Below are 23,845 nucleotides of genomic sequence, written 5' to 3'. Positions count from 1 at the left end.
TTATGTGTGCGGATACCTTGACCTTAACCCATTAAGGCCCGAGTCCGATTCTTAAAATATTTTCTAAATCCTAACAGTTTTTTGAAAAAATATTTTTAAAAAATGTTCTCGATTTTTCAAAAATAGCAGATATACAAGCTCATAGCGCGGCACTCGGTGCCGCGCTATGAGCTTGTATATCTGCTATTTTTGAATAGCCAAAGAAATCTAAAATGACACAGATGCGTTCCTGGTCTTAGTGGGTTAAAAGGTTGGCTCAAGATTTGATCTTGGCACTGCTTCAGGTACATGATGAACGTAGCATCTGGTGATGCGAGCTTACTACTTTAAATTGGTGCTATTAAATTGCATGGTCGAGGGGTTTCATGCCATTTATACAAGAGCAAATTTGTCAAGGATGTGCTTGTAGACATGGTGCCTTTTGTAATGTGGTTCTGATTTAATAGGAGGAACATCCTTTGAGGAGAAGCAGTCTGGACGAGGGCTTTGACAGCCAGAACTGGAGCAACCCTGACCCCTCAGGTACAACTTTGCAGTTAATGTGTATATAACCTAGTAGTGCATGCATTTAAACTGTTGATTTTCACCAGCATGCTAAGCTCTGTAATAGGAACTTGTAACACTGCTAGTCCTTAAAGCAACAACAATCCATACATTTTAATGTATTTTGTGTCCCTCTCCTAGTGGAGAGGTAATTGCAAAGCTGTCCGAACTACAGTACAATAGATGATGGGTGTATCTAGTGTTGCACCGGTTATGTGCAGTAGCTGTATCCAAGTAACAAAACAAAGAGTAGTTTCGTTATGAGTGTTTCTGATTGACCTCCTTTGTAGGCCTTGTTATGTGTGCTATACGTGGGCTGACACCAGCTGCTAATCTTTGCATTCAGATGTCATCCAGTGAGTTTGATTTGAACGCAATGACAGATCAAATCCCTTCTAGCTTGAAGTTATAAATGAAATGCACTCGATGCACCCGATCAGAAGAAAGTGTTTGGCATTTTATCCCATTCATCATGCTTGGGAAACATGTCATGCAACATCATATTTGTGTATTCCATTGGTATGATAATTTACAAGCTGCTTAAGAATTACGAAACGGAAAATATCATACTGTAAATGTAATTGTAACTTTACCAGTGTCGGGACGTTCTACTTCATTGGCACACAGAAGCACAGACACGCCCATTTAACCCATTAAGACCTGAGGCCGATTCTAAAAATGCTTTGTTAATCCTTTTTTTTTAACATGGAAAAATACAAAAAATACAAGCTCTTACTGAAGAAATACAAAAATTATGACATAATATACAAAATATAAAATAAATATGAAATATTTAAATATTTAAAAAACAAAAATATCTCAAAATATGTTGTTCCAGAGATCCCCAGAAGCAAAGATTTGAGTTACAAACGTTTGCTGTAAATTTGCACAAATGTTCAAGATTTTTCAAAAACAGCAGATACAAGCTCATAGCGCGGCACTCGGCACCGCGGCAAATACATATGAATAGCCCAAAATGAAATCTTAAAAATGACACACAGCTGCGTTCCTGGTCTAAATGGACCAAACAAATAGTTTAGCCTGTATGAAAATAATCGATTAACTTCTTCATAAAATGCCAGGGCCATGCTTGTTAACCTGCAGTGAATATCTTTGCGCATTTGGGGATCAATAGTGGAGGCAACACTGTTCTGATTGATCGTAACCAAGGCTCAGCCACAGAATGGATAATGCAGGTGAATGATGTCCACCTGTCTCTTTTCACTGTGCTCAAAGGTCACAGCATCATTATGAGGATATTACAAAGTTACACAACAGCATTTGCATAGGCCAAGCCACTAGAACAGGGTTTGTTTATACGTATACTATGTATGTACTGTGTGTCTGTGTGTCTGTCTGTCTGTGTGTCTGTGTGGCACGAGTGCCGCGCTATGAGCTTGCAGATCTGCTATTTTTGGGAAAAATTGCGAAAATGTGTGCAAATCTTTGAATAATATGTATTTTTTTAAAGCGAACATTATTAACTCAAATCTTTGCTTCTGGGGTAGGTTACCTGGAACAACATGTTTTGAGATGGGGGTCCACGGCCAAATACATATCATTCTGGTGGTCCTTGACAAAATTGGAGAACCACTGATTATAGCAACATAGTTTTTTTTTCTAAAGAACTGTTAGGATTTAGAAGACATTTGTTGAATCCCCATGAAGCAAAGATTTGAGTTACAAATGTTCGCTTTAAAATACATATATTGCACACAAAAAAAAGTAAATAGCAGATATACAGTACAAGCTCATAGCGCCGCGCTATGAGCTTGTAGATCTGCTTTTTTTGAATAGCCAAAGAAATCTAAAATGACACAGAAGCGTTACCGGATTGAATGGGTTAAATACATTTTTGACACTTACTGTATGTTGTTGACCAATGTTAGAAATAAATTCAGTAATGTTGAGCTGAGCAAATAACAGAGCAGGAACAATGTCTTAAAGGTAGGGTAAGTGATTTGCAATTATTCAAATAATTGCAAAATGGGTCTATGTTCTGATAGTGCTCGTTACTATAGAGTGTCCTGTCCATATAAGGAGTCTCCATGTCTCTCCAGCTCTTTATAAAACAGAAAATGCATTTTCGTTTCAGTTTCAGTTTCATTTCCAATTTTATCCAATCAGGATAGAGAACTCAATCGGGATACAGATTAAACAAGTGGAATTGGAAGTGATGACACTAAGAAATGAGCAGGCAAAATTAGAACTGAAACACTATACAAATGAAGCTTAAAAATGGGTACTTTCTCCTGATTGGCTGAGATTTTGACACCTACCAGAAAATGTATTTTCTGTTTATTAAAGAGCTGGAGAGACGGGGAGACTCCTGTTACTGAACAAACACTCTATAGCAATGATTACTATCAGAATATAGTGCTTTAACCTTTAAAAAAAATACTTTTTGTTTTAACCCAAAAATATCACTTACCCTACCTTTAACTGCAGCAGTCATATTATATACAGTAGTCATATTATCATTCCACAATTCAGTTGCGTACACACCCGGCAAAATGCTGACAACCGTAACATGTCACATCATCTCCCTGCACAGCCAGGACTGGTGATGGTTCATCAACATATTAGAGCAGGGGTTTTCAACAGGGGGTCCGGGACCCCTAAGGGGTCCTCAGAGTTACGACAGGGGGTCTGCCAAATCTTTGTGTGATATGATTTTTTTTTTTACATTTTTACATTTTTTACAATTAACCACTTGAAAAGCATCCTTTTTCTGAGGAGAACTTAAGCCAAAAAATAGCAGATCTACAAGCTCGAGGCGTTGTGAGCTTGTAGATCGGCTATTTTTGGCAAAGAGTTATAGGTGTAGAGGGAAAAAAGAGCAGCAAATGTTTATCTGAAACACAACTTTATTAGCCTGGCTCCAGCCCGTGAATCGCTAGCCACGCCCATTAAAAAATATGTTCAGGCGATTCTGGTCTGGTGACGCTCTCATAGAGAGGTCTCAGCCTCGGTTGAAAATCTGTACGACGAATCGGGATCGGGATAATCCAGTATGAACCAATCGCCAAAGAGTCTTTGGAAAAAAAACTTTGGCCACGCCCCCATCTCAGCAATCGGCTGCATTGAGAGGGCTTTCAGACTGAATAATGGAGTGAAACGAAATGAAAATTCAGGCTGAGTGTCAGGCTACAACTTTATACAATATAGAGGGGATCCCTGCTTCATCTCTCTCTCTCAGCTAGGGGGGTCCTTGGCCTGAAAACGTTGAAGACCCCTGTATTAGAGCATTCAGTCACTGAGAAAATGTATAAACACGAAAAAATATGGTTTTATGTCACAGATAAAAACCAAAAGACACTGTCCCATAGTGATTGGGCAAGTGTTTTTTTCTGCAAATACACACAGCGTTTTGCCGTTGGCTGTATTTCCAGAGTTTTGTGTGACTAATTGTGTGGGCAAATGTGTTTGTCAGATGTGAGCGCGGTGAGTAAGCTGGTGCGGCGGCACCAGCCCGAGGCGGTGTTCCTGGAGAGCATCGGCCAGGAGATCACCTTCATCCTGCCTTACGGAGGGGCAAAGGATGGCACCTTCGCCCTGCTCTTCAAAGAGCTGGACGAGGAGATGGCTGCCCTGGGCCTCACCAGCTACGGCATCTCCGACACTACTCTGGAAGAGGTGAGCTCCAAAAGAACCACCAGTTAGCAGTACACACAGTAAAATCCTGTGTTAATTTGATCCTGTATGGTAAATGAACCACTTAAACCCTCTAGTCTTATAGTGAAACAGACTACAACTGTACTCTGACCGCTTTTTCCCGTCTACACGAAATGTCTTTTCACCAAAAATAGCCGATCTACAAGCTCAAAATCGTTTTTGAGCTTGTAGATCAGCTATTAATCTTAGTCCTGAACAGCTATTCATATCAGTTTGAATGCAGTTTTTTTTTTTTTATGTGTGTGTGTTTTTTGGGGGAAATAATTGGCTTCCAAAGTTTGTGAGAGGCCCATTTTCACCGAAACCCCAAATTTGAATCATAATTTGAGGGGTAGAGCCCACCTCCAGCAGTTATACTTCTAACCATACAGAAGTAGGTGAAACTCAAAATATTTTATCATAGCCTTTCCTGACATTGCTCTGTGCCTTTTAACACATTCGGTGCCAGAATTTTATAATAACAGATTACGTTCGGTGCCAGAAATCTCACCGTTGCGCTGCGCTGTTTAAAGCTGTAGACTCCACGACGAGCAATCCATGAAAAACAATGCATCCGTGCACGGTGCACGATGGTCTTGGCTAAAGCCTGGAACGATAACATTTCTCACGCGAGTCACAATGGCGGAGTGATCGTGCATCCAAAATGACTCGTTTTCCTCACCGAAAAAAGTTTCGGAGCTACAGAGGTTTTTTGCAAGGAGATTTTTGTCCGTTTTTTGGCACGGTGATCCATCTGTCCCTTCCTTCTCAGAATCACTGTGGGTGATTCCAGAGCTGCGCTAGCCTTGTGGAAAAAAACGAAAAAAACTAAAAGATTGAAAACACGTGATTTTACGGTTTTGCCACCTAAGTGCTACTCTTTGAAAACACGTGATTTTACGGTTTCGGCACCGAATGTGTTTATACAGGCACACAATAAAAACGGTGTCATCACTGGCCCCATATTGGCCCCATATTTGCCCTTCACTGATCTCCCCTCTCCAGTATTGGCTGTTTTCAGTTGCTTTTGAATACAAAAGCAAAAAATAAGTAAATATTTGTGCCCTATTGTCTTTGTAATTATACGTAGGCCTACACAAGTTTTTACCCACAACAAATGAATATGTTTTGTATGCGCAGCAGTTGGCAGAATCATGAGACACTTCTGGCCTGCAGGCTACATGAGAATTATTTTTAAATAACAACTTGTGTAGTCAGATACTATACTCTCTGTGATTTCATAAAATGGGGCAGATGGATTTTTTTGTGTGTAGGCAGGGCATGTTTGGTGGTTGGCGGAGTGTGATGCGTGCGTTTAGTCACCGTTTGTCTCGGTAGGAGGGTAATCACTCATGGAATAAACATGCCTAGGTGAGGAAGATGACAAGTGCTTTGTTTTTACAGATATTTCTAAAAGTGGCAGAGGACACCGGAGTTGATGTGGAAATGCCAAGTAAGTTGAAACAATGCAGTAAATGCTCGCACGCATGCATCCATCATATCTGCCGACACATACAGTAATGACTTCACCTTTGATTTGATTTTGTCGTTTTCCTCAAACTGCCCGAGTGCCCTCATTTGATGGATGCTCGTGCACTCCAAGCTCCGTTTTGTTTTGGATCCATTGCACAACGTGGCCTCACATTTCAATCATCAACTCAAAAATCAGACTTCATTAGATTTCCCCACCTGGAATAGCCGGGGTTCAGCTTTTACAGGGAAATAATGTGGTACTTCGTAAGGGCAGGTTGCTGTGCTTATTGTTATTTATAACCCTAAATTGGGTCAGGCCAAAACAACAAATCTTATGTGTATTCCCACAGCGAAGGATGAGCCGTTGGTGAGAGACTGGAAAAGGAGCTCCCGCGAATTTAAACGGAACAGCGTCGCCAACATCCGGACAGATTCAGAACACGTCCCTGGCAAGTCTTCTCCAAACGGAGGTATGTATTATGTCATGTGGGCGTCCTTTGAACGAAACTCCAAAACCTTTTTTTCAAAAAAATGCCCCCTGAAAATAAAATTCTGCAAACATACTTTGAATGAAGTGCCACAGTTCTCTGCAAACAATTCAATACTTGTCTTGTTTTGCCTTGCTTTCTACCAAGCACCTGCAGAGTTAAAGGGAAGGTTTTCAAGCAAAGTGGAGGGTAAGAAATGTGTTGATCCCAGTTGAATTATGCCATCAGTGGCTTGTGCATGTGTTTCACAGTTCCATTGACTTTTTTGAAAGTTGGTCTTTTGTCACACTACCTTTCGTCTCACACAATTCTGTTTTCCACAGTTAATCACTTGTAGCTCAGCTTAAATCTGACATGTTCACCCTGCGCCACCGAAAAGAAAATAATATTTTGAATTACTGCTCCTCAAAGCAAGATTTTATTTCTGCAGCCTTCTGCACAATGTCATAAAAGAACTGTCTGCAATTCTTTTTAATTTAGTTTTTTTGTGAGTGTAAAACCACTTGGGGCAAAAAAAAAAAAAATCACTTTCACACAGTGTGTATATGTGCTTTTCAATCAAAATAGTGCTTTGTTGTAGCTTTTGAGGACATCCGGAACACAATACTGTAACACTTTTTGAGGTTGTTGAGCTATAAAACCATTTTTTTCCCCCACAAAGCTCTTATTTGCACAGAGATTTAGAGTATCACACAGGTTATAAATCTTTCTGACATTGATGGTGTGCTTTTATACTCCCCTAGCCTCCCCTTTCAGTCACATTGGATCACTCTGCTACAGTAGCTGTGCTGAACAGTGTGCTCATCGTGTCTATTCCGTTCGGATGGATGACAAATAACACAACTGGTCTTAACATCCATTCCAGCTTTGCCGAAGGTTGCCGCTGCGAACGGGAGGGGCTCGGTGGTGATCACAGGCTGGAAGCTGATCAGGAAGCAGTTCCTGGCCCTCTTCATCAAGCGCTTCCACCACGCGCGGAGGAGCCGCAAGGGACTTGTTGCTCAGGTAAAGGAACTGATGGGTTCGGGTCCATTCCAGTGTATCTACCAGAAAGATTGCACTGAGTAGAGTGCATACCCAAAATGTATCTCTTTGGGGAAACTATTCATCATAGTGTAATATACAGTCTATCAGAGACACTGACACTAGAGATATACTGTATAGTGTCAGAATCTATGTCTAACTATTTTATTTTATTTTATTTTATTTTATTTTATTTTATTTTATTTTATTTTATTTTATTTTATTTTATTTTATTTTATTTTATTTTATTTTATTTTATTTTATTAACCACCTGATATTATAAATTGACCGGTGCGCTGCAGTAAATATCTTCGCAATGGGACATGTTGTGAGCTTGTAGATCGACTATATTCACAGAATAGCCTATCATAAGGATTCATAGGGTTCAAGTGGGGGGGGGGGAATATATATATATATATATATATATAACATATATTTCTTTTTATGTCTGACTTGGTTTGGTTCTGGGTTCTGACCTTGACCCCAAACCATCAGTTCAGGGCAGCCTGTTGTTCATTCCCACCAAGTTTCATGAAAATCAAGCTGCCCGTTCCCCAGATATTTTGCTACCAGACAAACATAACCCCGTCCAGCTCTCCGTTGGCAGAGGTAATGAATGGGGAAGTATTGTAAGTGCACAATACACACAGTATAATGATACTATAAATATACCGTTAGTGCTCAATGAAAATGTGTCTGATTAATGATGTGCTTAGAAGATGTGCTATTAAGGTTGGGGTCTTTTTACCTCTCACATCATGTTATAAGTATATTATGAGCTATTCTGACTTGATTGTAAGGCCTAATAGTGTAAAGTGATTTAAACAATATTATCATGTACTTACCTTCTGTACTGTACTAGTTTAATGGAAAGGAATAACACTGCGATAACTACCGTAAAGTCAATAAAGTAAAGTTTTACCAATGCCTGAGGGATTACAGAGGAACTAAATTAATAAAGATATTCATAAAATAAAAAAATAAAAATTGTAGGTGTACCACATATATTTCAAACATAGTGCAGACAAACCAATGCCATCCATTATTTGCCGTTATTAATATAGAGTCTCTGGGGTCTTTTTTCTGTCTCCAGTTATAGAAACATCAAGTTCAAGACCTTTGAAACAATTCAAAACGAGTCAAAACTTTCTGTTAGTTGTTGTTCACCTAATTGGTATAAGGATGTCAAAGTGTTGACTGTAATTAGTCTTTCCTGCGTTTGATGTATGCTAATGACGTCTTTTCATTATCTATGTATTAAATGTGATCATCATGCCAATTAGAAAGATGACAGGCTGCTATTAGCCCGTTAAATGAATGTCCATATTGTTTTGTTGCTCCTAAACACTGTAATTTCAAAAGTCAAAACCAATGAGTTGAAACCGTTTCAACGAGTCAACACCAATATCGACGCATGGCTATTTTCCCAAGCCACTTGGGAAATAACATTTCACAAGTTGGCCGGGGCTGCGTTAATGTACATTCAAACTTAATTTGTATTTTGTTTTGTATGCAAAGCATGCGGATAACATTTAACCCTATATCAGTTGTGAACGATGCCTTGACATTGAAATACCAACAGTGATGAGGAAAACGTGTTATTATGGAGTCCCGCCCCCCTCCACCTGCCACTGTGTGTGTGTGTGTGTGTGTGTGTGTGTGTGTGTGTGTTTGTATTACTACTCTATACTTGTGAGGACCAAACGTTCTCACAAGTATGTAGAATTTAAGGAATAGACGTTGTGAGGACCATTTTCCTGGTCCTCAGAAGAAAAATGGTTGTTTTATGGTTGTTTTTTTTAGATACGTTTACAAGAAAAAGATTCATGTTGGGGTTAATATTAGGAGCAGACATTTAGGTTAGATTTAGTAGTCGGTTGTAGATTTTTCCCATTTTATACAGTACTTAGTTGTGCGGCGATGGCACACACCGTAAAATGGCCGATCTGTTCTCACAAGTATAGTATTACAAACGTGTGTGTGTGTGTGTGTGCGCGCGCTTGTGTGTTTGTGTCAGACACCTTTTCTGACGGCCATGAGTTCTTCCTGTAATTTGCAGCAATACCTCTCCCCATTAGTCACTGTCAATCTAGGGCATCCGTTTTTTGTACTACAGAGGGAATAAAGCTTTGTGTGTGTGTGTGTCTGTGCATGTGTGCGTGTGCCCGAACGCATGTGTGTGTGTGCGGTGACTACCTTGACACACCCTGTACCTCGTCGTGTCCCTTACACCAATAATACCTGTTGTGTAGACTTGACAAAAACAACACATATTGTCAGCAGATATTATTATTATGTGGTGAGACTATCTCTCCCAATTGAAAGTGCTACCTAGGGGAGAATACAAAAGAGATGCAGAATAATAACTGATTTTTTTGGAACACAAAAGTCAGGGGACACCAGACAGGCACAGCTTGTGGGGACGTTGCATCATCATGGTGACTGAGTTGAAAGACATTATGTGGCGCTGCTCGCTCACAGGATGGAGCCTCTGACTGACAACAGCCTTGTGTGTGACTCTCATGGACTTCTCTTGAACCTTTTTCTTAGTTCTGTAGTCCCATTGGTTCTCAAAGTGGGGTTTAGGGACCCCCAGGGGTCCAGGGGGTCCCTAGGAAAATGTGTTAATATAGCATCACAATCATTTTAACCACTTTAACCTTTTATACTTTGGCTATTCAAAAATAGCAGATATACAAGCTCATAGCGCGGCACCGAGTTCCGCGCTATGAGCTTGTAAATCTGCTATTCTTGAGAAATCCTGAAAATGTGTGCAAATCTTTGAATATATATATTTTTTAAAGCAAACATTTGTAACTCAAATCTTTGCTTCTGGGGGGTCCTTGGAACAAAATATTAAGTTTGAGAACCACTGCCCTAGCAGATCCACAAGCTCGAAACGCTGTGCAAAGTGATGCGTTTTGAGCTTGCAGATCTGCTATTTTTTTTTTTCATTTTTTATCCTGAAGAGGATTAAAAATGTTTTGGTCATATGAGGTTTTCCACCCGACAGAGACAATATGCTTGTGATGTCCAGTGACTGAAGGAGGAACTATTATGGGTTTGGGATATGGGTTTATTTCAAAACCCATATCCGTCTCTATTTCACATTGTATTGACTGTGAAAAGGCTATACTCGGGTTTTATGGCTTTTTGTGAAGTATTGTAACCGTTTTAATAGACTGCAATGCTTTCTTTCATTGATTGTTGCTTTATTTTCACGGCATTGTGGGATTTTCATTATCCTAGGGTGTGATAAATTGTAGAAGTATTGTTTAACCCAGTGAGACTGTGTCATTTTAAGATTGCTTTGGCTATTAAACAGTAGCAGATATACAAGGTCATAGCGCGACACCGAGTGCCACGCTATGAGCTTGTAGATCTGCTATTTATTTTGAAAAATCGTGAAAATTTGTGCAAATCTTTGAATATATATATTTTTAAAGTGAACATTTGTAACTAAAATCTTTGCTTCTGGGGGTCCCTGGAACAAAATATTTTACAAAATGTCGCTGTAAAAAATATATATTCAAAGATTTGCACACACTTACACGATTCTTTTGCAAAAATAGCAGATCTACAAGCTCATAGCGCGGCACTCGGTGCCGCGCTATGAGCTTGTATATCTGCTATTTTTGAATAGTCAAAGAAATCTAAAATGACACGGATGCGTTCCCGGTCTTAAAGGGTTAATAACGTGGCTATTAACATTACATTATTTTCCTGTGTATTCCCTGTGGATGAATCAGTCTGACAATCTGGGTCCGATTTCTTTATTTCTCCCATCCTTTTGACAATAATGGGCTTATTACAGTAATAACTGAAAAGAGAAGTTATTAATACAGCCACGACCCGTCCATAATACACAAATCTAATGAGGTTTGATCAGGGTTTCTACTTGTATCTGCACTAAGACACGGGCGCATAGCTTTAATTTGCAAGTGTATTCGACAGACTTGTTTGTTGAGAAAACAAACAGTGTTATGTCAATGATATTCCTCTCTGCCTACACAATCTAATGAGCCAATCTAATGAGCCAGTTGGGCATGGCAGTGAATAATACACATCTTAATTGTGTTTTGGTGTTTATATACTCTCTTTGTATTGTAATCCTCATCCTGATTTTTCTTTCTTTAAAAAAAAAAAATCTTCACTGAACTTGAGAAGGTGATAAACCTGAGCATTGTTCATGCGAGTGCTTTGCTTTTTGCGAACATAATGACTTTTCCCCCCTTTGTTTGCCTCTCTCACACAATAGAAGCACCAGCTGTCACCTGCAATTACTGCACTGTCTAGAGAGAGAGAGAGGGGGGGAGAGAGAGAGAGAGAGAGAGAATGTGAAAGGTTGAGAGGGAATATTGTCCCCTCTTTTGTGTGTTGCCACTAACCACATGATCCCTTGCGTCCCTATTCTGGGCGTGTCATAATAGGCGAACATTCTGCAACATTTGGTAAAAAACATCAGATGTAACTCATGGCTATTTTTGCTATTCGATGCACAACAAAGTATATCCTGTTAAGTGTTAAGTGCAGAGTCTCATTTCCACCCCTTGATCTTCCTTCCATTTCCATAGCCGTTGCTCTGTGCCGTAAATAGGAGTGTATTTTTCAACTTTATCATCTGGAATTGGCTCGGCGAATTGCAGCACCACAATTAATCAAGTGTAGGCAAACCTCCCCCCTCTGATATTAGGTATCCTCCACTGTGTGTGTGTGTGTGTGTGTGTGTGTGTGTGTGTGTGTGTGTGTGTGTGTGTGTGTGTGTGTGTGTGTGTGTGTGTGTGTGTGTGTGTGTGTGTGTGTGTGTGTGTGTGTGTGTGTGTGTGTGTGTGTCACCCTAGACGTTATTAAACAATAACGGCATCTTGCATTCTGTCCGTGATCTCTTTTGTTTGATATTTTTCAGCTTTGACAAAGAATTGAAAACAGAACACTTACATGGGGGAGAGATAAGTGTGTGTGTGTGTGTGTGTGTGTGTGTGTGTGGGGTGGGGGGTGTTCTGGGACGGTTAAAAAAATAAAGTAGTGAGAGAATAGCGAGAAATTAATTATGCCCGAGTGGGCGTACAGTATGATGACGGGAGGCATTTGGAAGTGTTTAATCAAACTCATAATGCCTTCACAGCAGCCAAAACAAGTTGGCGGGGAGCATATTAATGGGTGCCCAGGTAAGGGCGGTTTAATCCCACACATCCGGCAGTTATAGGGCACATGGAGGCTGGGGTGATGGAATTCATCTTGCATCACTTGCATTGATATGGCTGTGTACCCTCCCGCCTACACACACATGCACACGCTAGGCATTTTGCATTATACTATATATTATATATTATATTATACTAGTATATATGATGTAGAATAATAATGTATTTCACGTATCTCATATTAAGGTATGGTAAGCATTACTGGACCTTAATATTAAGTAAGTGAAATACAGAATGTATTTACGATCCTAAATGGATTAGCATCTCTGATCTGCTATTTCCAGATTCGCCCCCCAGGTCCTCCTCATAACATCTCTTAGTTCTCAGTGACTTGGCATTCTCTTGCTGCCCCAAGGCTCTGGAATATGCTCCTATCCCATAATTAAGTCATTGACATTGACAAAATAATAGAATTTATTTCAATCTGAGTTTGCCCCATGATTTTTGTTTGTCAAGTCCACTCTTAATTTATTTGTGATGCGTAATTTTTACTACTTTTGCTTTTGCTTTTATAATTTCATAGTGATGTATTTTCCATTTTAGTCTTGCTTTTATGGATTATGATTGTTTTGTTATATGCCTGTATTGGGAAGCATGTTGGGTCAACTCTGTTGTTTTAAAATAATGTACTATGTAAGTAAAGGTGACTTTTATTACATTACCATGGTTAAATATAACCCATCATTGCAAGCATTTGCTAATTAAACTAGGTCCTAATAACATGGCACAGTATCACTGTCACTGTTTTGTATTGTGTCCGAGCTCTACTCCCGGCTAATAGAAAAACTGTCTATAATAATCTATCGCCATTTCAACCCTGAAAGTGTACAAATGTACCAATTTTTGTGTGTTAACCCACTAAGACCCCCATCTCAAAATATGTTGTTCCAGGGGCCCCCAGAAGCAAAGATTTGAGTTACAAATGTTGGCTTTGAAAAAATATATATTCAAAGATTTGATAAACGTTTCTCGATTTTTCAAAAATAGCAGATCTACAAGCTCGTAGCGCGGCACTCGGTGCCGCGCTATGCGCTTGTATATCTGCTATTTTTGAATAGCCAAAGTGTAAAATAATGCTTTTTTTTAGCTCAAATCTAAAAACGACACAGATGCGTTCCAGGTCTTAATGGGCTAAATTAGGGGTCTATTTGTACACTTTCAGAGTCTGTGACGTCCTTCCTCGAGGATGAAGGTGAGACATGTTCAGCATCGTAGCGAGATGCACACACTTTGACATGGGAATACATTGGTATTCACATGATCGTGTTCCTCTCACTTCCTATACTGTTTAGGTGGTCCTGCCTGCTCTCTTCGTGTGCCTGTCCCTCATCTTCTCCCTCATCGTCCCTCCGTTCGCCGAATACCCAAGTTTGGAGCTGCAGCCCTGGATGTATGGACTGCCCCAAACCACCTTCATCAGGTGAGTCACCGAAGTGGACTCTGGTGGTGAGGAAGAACATGGTGACTTTGGAATTTTATTCCAATTAACCCATTATGACCGGGGAACGCAACTCTGTCATCTTAGATTTTTTTGGGCTATTCAGCAGATATACAAGCTCATAGCACGGTACACTATGAGTGGCACACTATGAGCTTGTAGATCTGCTGTTTTTGTGAAAATGTGTGCAAATCTTTGAATATATATATATTTTTAAAGCGAACATTTGTAAAATATTTTGTTCAAGGGAGCCCCAGAAGCAAAGATATGAGTTACAAATGTTCACTTTAAAACATATATATATTAAAATAATTGCACAAATTTTAAAGATTTTTCAAAAATAGCAGATCATGCCGCGCTATGAGCTTGTAGATCTGCTATTTTTTGAATAGCCAAAGAAATCTAAAATGACAGAGATGCGTTCCCGGATTGAATGGGTTAACAATTATGATGTTGTTTATTATATTTGTAGTGTCATTAATAATTGTGTTATTTTGTTTGTTTTTGCATTTTGGATATTGCCCACGCCTGTGTACTATTTGTCCCTATTTGCATGCCTGTCTACCCTGGAAGGAGGTCCTCCTCTGTTCCGATACTTTATTTTCATTTTCTTCTTGGGAGTTTTTCCTCGCTTTATTCAGTGTCTAAGAACTGGGTTTTTTGTTTTGTCGGTTAAGCGTGGGCCTGTAAATGCTTTTGACGGGTAACGCTGATACGGCTATACACATTTAGATTTTGAGTTGTTTTCTTCTTGTTGCACCCAAACCAGAAACTATACCAACCAGCTTTTTTTCATAGAAACTAGAGCTGGCATTCCTGCCAAAATGACAGATTCTGTCATCATCTATAGATGTAATTCCTCCCCCTATATTCTCAACACCAGTGTGCTCAAAGTGGCAACATCATAATCGCACCTCTTCTTTAACAACATAAGTGCTGCTGATTCCCACGTTTTGAATTCTAATATGTATCATCTGTTATCTGTCTAAAACCATCAAAGCGCCACCTCTGCGTGGCGTTCGGCGTTCACATTTCATTTCTTGTAACATCAAGCTGTCATTGTGTTTTCCACCGGGGCAGGTTTTCCCATTTCCCTTGGCAGCTACAATCTCGAAAATCCACTTTGTAGGTGTCACAAGATAATTAAACATACTGTTATGTGAAACCGGGTTTATCTAAAGTAATCATCCTGGCACTTGGTAAAAGGTTGGAAAATAGATTATTTTTTGTTTAGTTTTTTCTTGTCTTTTTTTAACGTTAACTCTTTTGACACGTTCATTCTTGTTTCAGTTTAACCCATTGAGACCTGGAACTGTCTCATTTTTAGATTTGAGCTAAAAAGCATTATTTTACACTTTGGGCTATTCAAAAATAGCAGATCTACAAGCTCATAGCGCGGCACCGAGTGCCGCGCTATGAGCTTGTATATCTGCTATTTTTTGAAAGTTCGTGAAAATGTGTGCAAATCTTTGAAAATATATATTTTTAAAGCGAACATTTTTAACTCAAATCTTTGCTTCTGGGGGGTCCCTGGAACAAAATATTTTGATGGGGGTCCGTGGCCAAATACATATCATTTTGGCCGGGGGTCCTTGACATGAAAAAGTTTGAGAACCACTGATATAGAAACATAGGTTTTTCAGAAAACTGTTGAGATTCAGGAGACATGTAGAATCAGCTTCAGGTCTCAAGGGGTTAAATGTCTCAAAAAGTAAAGAAAAAAAAGAAACTTCTGGCAAGTTTGAATTCTTCTATGGAAAAGTTTGGATGTATTTGCGTGTGTAACGTTATTTATTCTCACAGCGGAATTTGCCGAACTGTTATACATCACAAAAAGTGTGACAAAAGTAACATGTTGAATATTTCATGCTAGGATCGCGTCAGCACAACCGTACGCGTACGGCATCCATCTGCAGCAGTGTGACAACGTGTTTTATTGGATGTACTGTGCCTGGGCCTCATTGGTATTCCATGGCAGTATGCTTTATTCTATCCAGAGGAGATCATTGCATTCTAATAGATCCAGATGGGCGTTTTCAATAGACTGGCGGCGGCGGGGCCTTTGCACATTGGCGCGGAAACCACAATCTCCCCTCAACTTATTTGGAAAACTAAAAGTGCGGTAATGATTAGTTTTTTTTTTAAATTTAGATAAAGTCCAGTATATACCAGTGGTGTAAAGTAACTAAGTGCATTTACTCAAGTACTGTACTTAAGTACAATTTTGAGGTATTTGTACTTTACTTGAGTATTTCCAATTTCCAATACTTTTACTTCTACTCCACTATATCTACATCTACAGTAAAATTATTTGAAAACTTTAGTTACTAGTTACTTTGTAGATTTTGATTATTATTACTAAACATACATTAACCACTTCAGCCCTATATACATTTCGCCCATTTGAAAATAGCCGATCTACAAGCTCACAATGTGACATTGTGAGCTTGTAGATCTGCTATTTTCAAAAGATTTCTAGACATTTTATTGATTTGAAAACTTTTGAAATGGGACATCCTGCATAATGACTACTTTCTACTTTTGGTACTTTTGAGTACATTTTGATACCAATACTGTTGTACTTTTACGCAAGTACATTTTGAATTCCGGACTTTTACTTGTAACAGAGTATTTCTACAATGCAGTATTAATACTTTTAGGCAGTAAAATGCTGGCATGTATATATGTATATGTAAGGTTCCAAGCGTAGATGCAGAAGTCATCAGAAATGAGCAGGAACTGATCTTGTGTTACACAATTATGTGCCCGCTTCCTTTATGGCTTTCACATTCCCCACGGTCAATTACCAAAACTGCCTTTTCCCTTGAGATGCTTTAACACATATTATTCCCTCATGATGGCGGTGCTAACTAGAGCGTTCTGCATCTGCACCTTACTAGTTGACTCAGGTGAGCATCAGTGTACTGCATACCTCGTTAATACCAATGACCCATTTTAGTTGAGCGGTTGAAGATAATGATTCATATCGTTTTGTACTCGAAGTGGGTTTTCATCCTCACAGCAGAACTACAGCCTTTCTTAATTTTCGGGCAGTATTACCGCTGATATGGAAGTGGAATTATTAGGATGCGGAAGGGGCAGAAAACCATGTGCTGATAGGTACCAGGTGGTATACCCTACCCCCCCAAAGATGTATGCAAGGTGCCCTTGAAAATGATCTTATAATAGAAATTACGGAACCACTTTCGATGAAGTCCATGTTTATAAAGCATTTTGAACATACTTCTAATGCATTATAATTGACTTATAACAGTGTATAATTATAGTTATATATACACTCAAATTGTCATAATGCTTTATAACAATAATCAAGCATTTTATAATGACTTATACGGTCAAGTACTGTATCATAATACTTCATAATTGCTAGTTACGTACAGTGCAGTACAGTATAAGGAATTATTCACAACCCATACAGAGTTAAGATAAGACCTTTATTGATCCCATGGGGGAAATTCTGTCTCCAAAGACACTACAGCAGTTAAGAACAGGTTACAGAAACAAAAGTACAGCAGATGCAGCACTCATATTCAAAGCAACAAGACATGTTTACTGTCAATAATAAAAAAAATCACACCCAGTGTGAAGTGGGCGGTGTGTGGTCATCACAACATGACTCACTTTGAAAAAAGGATAAGTAACTTTTTTTAAAGTCCATACTGCTATTCATAGGGCTTCACATGTGTCATGTGTTTCGCTAGCCAATCACAGTCCTGAATTTGCAAAGTCAGCCAATCACATTACAGTTAGTGGTGATGACACTAGCTGTAATGTGATTGGCTGACTTTTCAAAAGTATCGATTTGCATTAACAATGGAAGGGTTAGGGGGTACACAAATCTTTTGGTCGGTGTCCAAAACTCACTTATAGGGGGCGGCTACACCGCCCCAAAAAACTATATATATATATATATATATATATATATATATATATATATATATATATATATATATATATATATATATATTATTATTATTTTTTTAGATTGCAACATACAATATACAACACCCTCGGCATTGACTGTGCGATATAGTCCAAGACAGGTAACAGTACAGAGAACACACAGACGCATACCGTACTGGACTCCTTGTTTCCGAGCAATTAGTCCTGAGCGGGATGAGCGACAACACGATCCTCGATTCACTCGTTATACATCTTCATAGCTAGCTGCACAAAGGACAGTCTCAGTCTACTGGTTGTCCCCGGGGGGGAGAATGAATCAATCATTCTCCCTGGTGCTGAAGCCTTCCCACAATCTCCCAGGTGAAGGGGATTAGAGTGATTGTCCATAATAGCATTCACAGCTTCCTCGCTGCATGCGCGCACCTTCATCAGCTCTTCCACCCCAGAAGAGATGCGTTCACTTGTAGAGGATGTACACGAGTCACTCACAGGACTCAATTCATAAATACATTGCAATAGGCCAGTGGTTTTCAACCTTTTTTCATGCCAAGGACCCCTAAATTGATATACATTTGGCCGCGGACCCCCATCTGAAAATGTTCGCTTTAAAAATATATATTCAAAGATATGCACACATTTTCCAGGATTTTTCAAAAATAGCAGATCTACAAGCTCATAGCGCGGCACTCGGTGCCGCGCTATGAGCTTGTATATCTGCTATTTTTTAATAGCCAAAACTAGGTGGTTAAAATGATTGTGACGCTATGTTAACTACTTTAGCCGGGGACCCCCTGGTACCCCTCCAAGGACCACTGGTGGTCCCCGGACCACTGGTTGAAAACCACTGCAATAGGCTCCACACAAGTATACAACATAGCTTTTAATAACATACGTACATAAGGATGGAAGAACGCAGTTACAGAATAAGGCCCTGGGAAGAGGAAGACGTAATCAAGGTTTTACAGAAAGCAAGAGAGGCAACTCTTCATTAAAATCCATTTATATTCAGATGTAAGTACTCTCTGATTAACATCACCGCCTCTACGTGTTGTAGAGATCTGTTGAATACACAAAAACGAGAGTGTCGACACAGGACGACTGGCTTCACGAAAGTGTCTAGCAACAAATGTTCCTCATATGTCTTGCAGCCCACATGGACATGAGAGAAGATGTATGCCGCTAACATGTAAGGCATTTGACTGATGTCATAGGTGTGGTATGAATAGTAAAAGTGCTACTTTTAGCGTTCTCACAGCCTGTTCAGGTGTGACCAGTGGTGGAAAAAGTACCCACATATTTTACTTAAGTAAAAGTATCAATACTGCAGTGGAGAAATACTGTTACAAGTAGAAGTCCCGTATTCAAAATGTACTTGAGTAAAAGTACTCATTGTGTTAAAAAAAATCTTTAGAAAATGGCAGATCTACAAGTTCACAATGTGCCACATCCCGACGCATTGTGAGCTTGTAGGTCTGCTATTTTCAAATGGCCGAAATATATATGGGGCATTTTTTTACACTCAACACACTGTTTTATTTTCCACAAGACTGCCTGGTAGGCCTTAATAGGCATACCTTTGTCTGCCTATTATTGGTATTCACTTTGACCATCATCCAACATTCTAATCTGGCGTTACCATTAGTTCCATTTCTATTTCTGTGTATCAAGTGTTCATCATTGAACTGAATGATAGTTTAATTTCCCCGAATAGCGGAGTAATCCAGCTGTTGTTAATGACAAAACAGATGGCTGCACATAATCCATTTCTACAATAGAACAACGTCAACTGCTCTCTCTCTCTCTGGTGGCCGGAGAAATGACCATGTGACCTTCACGGACATGCCTCTGTATGAGGCAGTGAACACCGTATTAATCCCAGTGGTCGATGGGTCCAACAGCCACTGCGGGCAAAACAAAATCATCATCATGGTCTTCATGAAACATGCTAGAACTCCCTCACTATACCTTAAAGATAAAGGGCAGAGTTTGTGTATTCAGTAATGTGTTTTCGGTAATGGGATTGAAATTGAGAATTGGCACCCATAGGGTTTAGTAGGTCTATACAAGCCACTGAGGTGGTATCAACAGGTCTTACATATTACAGTATAGGCTATAGTGTCTTGAACATATCTGCAAACATAGTTGCACAACACACATTACAAGTTAAGTTAAGTTAATGCAACAACAAAAAAAACATCAGGCACATTCAGGTATATTGGGAATTCAGTTGCTGGGTCTTCAACCAAAGGAAAGGCTCTGCAAGTCTATGATTTCACCCTCATTCTTGATTAAACTGATCCCGATAGCACATTGCATCAGCATTGAGTTATCCGTCTGAAACGTATCAAGACTGATGCCCCAGCCTCCATATCTAATCTCCCTTCAGACCCCCTTGGATCTTCAGATGGATTTACATCTAACGATCATGTAATCCGCACTGATTCACTAAACCAAAGCCCTCTGCGAAACAATCAATGCCATGGCACGCGCGATAACCCACAATTACCATGTAGTGTGTCTGCAAATCTTCACGATTCAGTCAATGCCTCCAACTCCCAGAGTTCCTTTGGGTAGGCCGGCTGGCCATGGCTTCTGTCATGTCCATTTACTTTGTACTCTCGTGTGTGTGGCCATACATTACAATTGCAAGCGTCCACATAGGTCTACTTCACTCCGTACTAAATTGAGTCTAAATTGAGATTCGACCATTTCATCCACTATAGGGCAAAGTGATTCAACCAGCCCCAGCCAACATGAACTAATAAGCTAATATGATTATTTCCCCAAACTGAATACACATCACACATAGGAAAATAATAATCACTGTCAGCTCAAAAAGATATCCGCTGGATATTATTATTGTCTCCGGCAGGCAGAGAGGCATGGCGAGAGAGTATGTTTTGCACCCTGTCCGTCCGTCCGTGTGTCCGTCCGTCCGTCCTTCTGTCTGTGAGCAGCTGATCTCACGCACCGTTGGCCCGGTCACTGCGAAACTGTGCACACACACTCCCTGGGTGCCAAATCAGAACCCTAACCCTAACCCTCTTTTCAGATTGGCCTGTTATAGCGCCACCAGGAAGCCGATTTGTGCGAAACACATTTTTTGATACTACTCCTACAGATATAGTCCAAACATCACACAAATTGGTACACAGTATCTCTATAGTCATGTGATCAACACGGATCTGTTCGATTTATATTCCATCCTGATTGCCTAAGATTGTCTTCCAAAGTTTGCGGGATTGGTTCGTTTTGAAGAAAATGCCTCAAATCATGAACGCAGCATGCAATTTCAGTGACATTTTGCACGCATATTCCCACTAAACCGAGGAAGAAATGCCTCCCTTTTCACATTGGCCTGTTATAGCGCCACCAGCAGGTCTAATTTAGCAAAACACATTTTTGGAACAAAATGCCTGAAATCATGAATGCAGTGTCTGATTGCCGTGAAAGGCCTAAGAAGTGATGGCACCCTTTTCACATTGGCCTATTTTAGCGCCACCAGGAGGCCACAATATCCTACCTGACCTGGCGGAGACCTGTGCTCTGAGAGCACCTTTTCTAGTTATTTATTTATTTTCCGTGGAGAGACTTGGCTACTACGTCTGCAAACTTCACATGCATTTTTCTGGTAGCGCTACCCTAGTGCTGTGTTATTTTCCTTGTACCTTCTTTCTTCTTTGCTGTGTACTGTTCTGTTTGATGCATAGCTCTGGTCCATAGTGTTAGGAGTAGTCCGGAACTGAGCTACAGTATACGCGTCTGTAAGCTTACAGGCTTCGTGCAGAGTAGACAACAGATCAAAGTATGCGACGGAGAGGCCCCATGCATATCCATACATAACATCACGTAAAAAATGGCCGTAGGTGTGAAAAACATGGGAGAATCATGGGTGATTTATGTTTGTCATATCTGGCCTGCAGATAAAAAGGCCGGGCAGGTTTTAACCCAAGACCTGAGGCCGATTCTACATGTCTCGTATAAATCCCAACATTATTCTGAAAAAACGTATGTTTCTATATCAGTGGTGCTCAATAGTTTTCATGTCAAGGACCCCCAGAATTATATGTATTTGGCCGCGGACCCCCATCTGAAAATATTTTGTCCCAGGGACCACCAGAAGCAAAGATTTGAGTTAAAAATGTTCCCTTTAAAAAAAAATATATATATATCAAAGATTTGCACACATTTTCACGATTTTTCAAAAATAGCAGATCTACAAGCTCATAGCACGGCACTCGGTGCCGCGCTATGAGCTTGTATATCTGCTATTTTTGAATAGCCAAAAGTGTAAAATATGTCTTTTTAGCTCAAATCTAAAAATGACACAGATGCGTTCCAGGTCTTAATGGGTTAAGTTTACATTGATGACTGCGAGGGATCGACTTTGAGACTAAGATGTTTACTTTAAATACTTTTTTTTCCAGTAAGGATGGACCTAAAATCCCGGAGGTGGATCGTGTGGTGGACTCCCTTGTAAACAACCCAGGCTTTGGGAGTCGCTGCATGACTGGAGACCCCATACCGTAAGTACGAACCCTTCCTTAGTGCACTGGTAAACTGAAGCACCAAGGGGTGTTGCCAAAACTACCCCAGGCATGCATTTGTGGGCTTGTTTGCGGTGTTGATTTCGTCGACTAAAACGATGACGAAAAATGTTCGTCGACTACCTTTTTTCACTGCCGAAAACTAAATAAAAACTAAGCTATGATGACTAAAACTAAGACTAAATATACTGACAATTTGGTCAACAAATAAAAACTAGACTAACATGTGAGGGAGGGACTATAGTAGAGAAGAGATCTAGTAGAACTAAAAGACAAGTCATTTTATGTTTGGTTGCGCTCAGGTGTTACTCTCTGAAAATAGCAGATCTACAAGCTCACAAGCTTGTAGATCGGCTATTTTCAGCATGCAACCAAGTGTAAAATCAGGTATTACGACGCCATCATGGCACCGCCAAAATACATTATAGTCGACTAAATCAACTGCAGATTTTGTCGACTATAATCTTATGGTATTAAAACATTCTAAAACATTTCAGATGACTAAAATACTAAATGGATTTTTTTTTAAACTAAATCAAAATTTGCTGTAAAAATCAACACTGCTTGTTTGTGTATACCTAACCCATATTCATTCTGAAACATTTAGCCCAATTTCTGTGTCTGTGTTCGCATGCACACAGCTACTGTACACAGCTGTGTGTAAGTGTGAACCGTACGTGCATGTATGCATGCATTTGTGCACACCTATGTATCCAAATATTCATGCATGTGCGTGTGTCTATTTCCATTCCAATAAGCCTCAGCATGGACAACAACCCATTTGCAGAACAACGCATGAAAAAAAGACAAGTTACGCCGTGCTCTGAACGGAGCGCTCGGTGTACAGTAATTATGTAATCCAATTTCCGAGAGCAAATTTAATCAATGCTTTTGGGATGCCGTGCATGTTCCCCAGACCATTGTTGAACAGGGTGAATGATAATGGAAAAAAAGGCTTTTCCAACTTGGAAATCTAAACAAAAAGAAAATGTTATGCAAATTTTGCCATGTGCAGAAGCCGTGGAGCACTTATTCCCTGTGTGGTCCATTTTGTGTTTGAGTTCTTTCCCAGCACACAAGCTCACACTGTTTTAATGCAGTGCATGTCATTAAATGCAGGCCTAATACTCAACATCCTTCAAATATTCATCGCCTTTGACTCGAGACATTTACACTAGCAGTTGAGATGAAACCCCTCAAACATTTACTACACCAGTCTGATGTATTCACTTTATTCAACTCATACATTAATTCATTTGTTTGGGGACTGTATGACTTGTGTTGTATTGCGTGGATACACAGTGATGTGTGTGCTGTGGTGTGATAGTTGTCAGTCACACCTCCCAATAACCCTACATAACAAGGGTCTTAGGGTCTACTGACCAGTCATTTCTTCTGGTCCTACAAACAAGGCTGAAGACCAGGGGAGACGGATCATTTTGCGCTGTAGCGCCCAAACTGTGGAAAGAGCTTCCACCCCATGTTAGAGCCTCTCAAACCTTGCCTGTGTTTGAATGCACGTTTGAAAACTCCAACTTGTTATTGTTTATT

At 39.9% G+C, this 23,845-nt stretch overlaps 1 protein-coding gene across 1 annotated transcript in view; it reads left to right on the top strand.

Moving 5' to 3' along the window:
- Positions 1–23,845, top strand: part of LOC311034377 (phospholipid-transporting ATPase ABCA1) — a gene marked incomplete at its 5' end in the record, with an annotated part of 244,246 nt that overhangs the window by 92,540 nt on the left and 127,861 nt on the right. The window contains 7 exons of the mRNA XM_084042257.1: positions 447–522; positions 3,977–4,179; positions 5,602–5,650; positions 6,021–6,140; positions 7,024–7,163; positions 13,678–13,805; positions 22,175–22,273. Coding sequence (XP_083898383.1) covers positions 447–522; positions 3,977–4,179; positions 5,602–5,650; positions 6,021–6,140; positions 7,024–7,163; positions 13,678–13,805; positions 22,175–22,273 — 815 coding nt within the window. The remainder of the gene's footprint in view (positions 1–446; positions 523–3,976; positions 4,180–5,601; positions 5,651–6,020; positions 6,141–7,023; positions 7,164–13,677; positions 13,806–22,174; positions 22,274–23,845) is intronic.

This window comes from Gymnoscopelus microlampas (assembly GCF_963454915.1).
Source record: "Gymnoscopelus microlampas genome assembly, chromosome: 19".
NCBI classification, from domain to species: Eukaryota; Metazoa; Chordata; class Actinopteri; order Myctophiformes; family Myctophidae; genus Gymnoscopelus; species Gymnoscopelus microlampas.
This window is presented reverse-complemented; position numbering and strand designations above follow the sequence as displayed.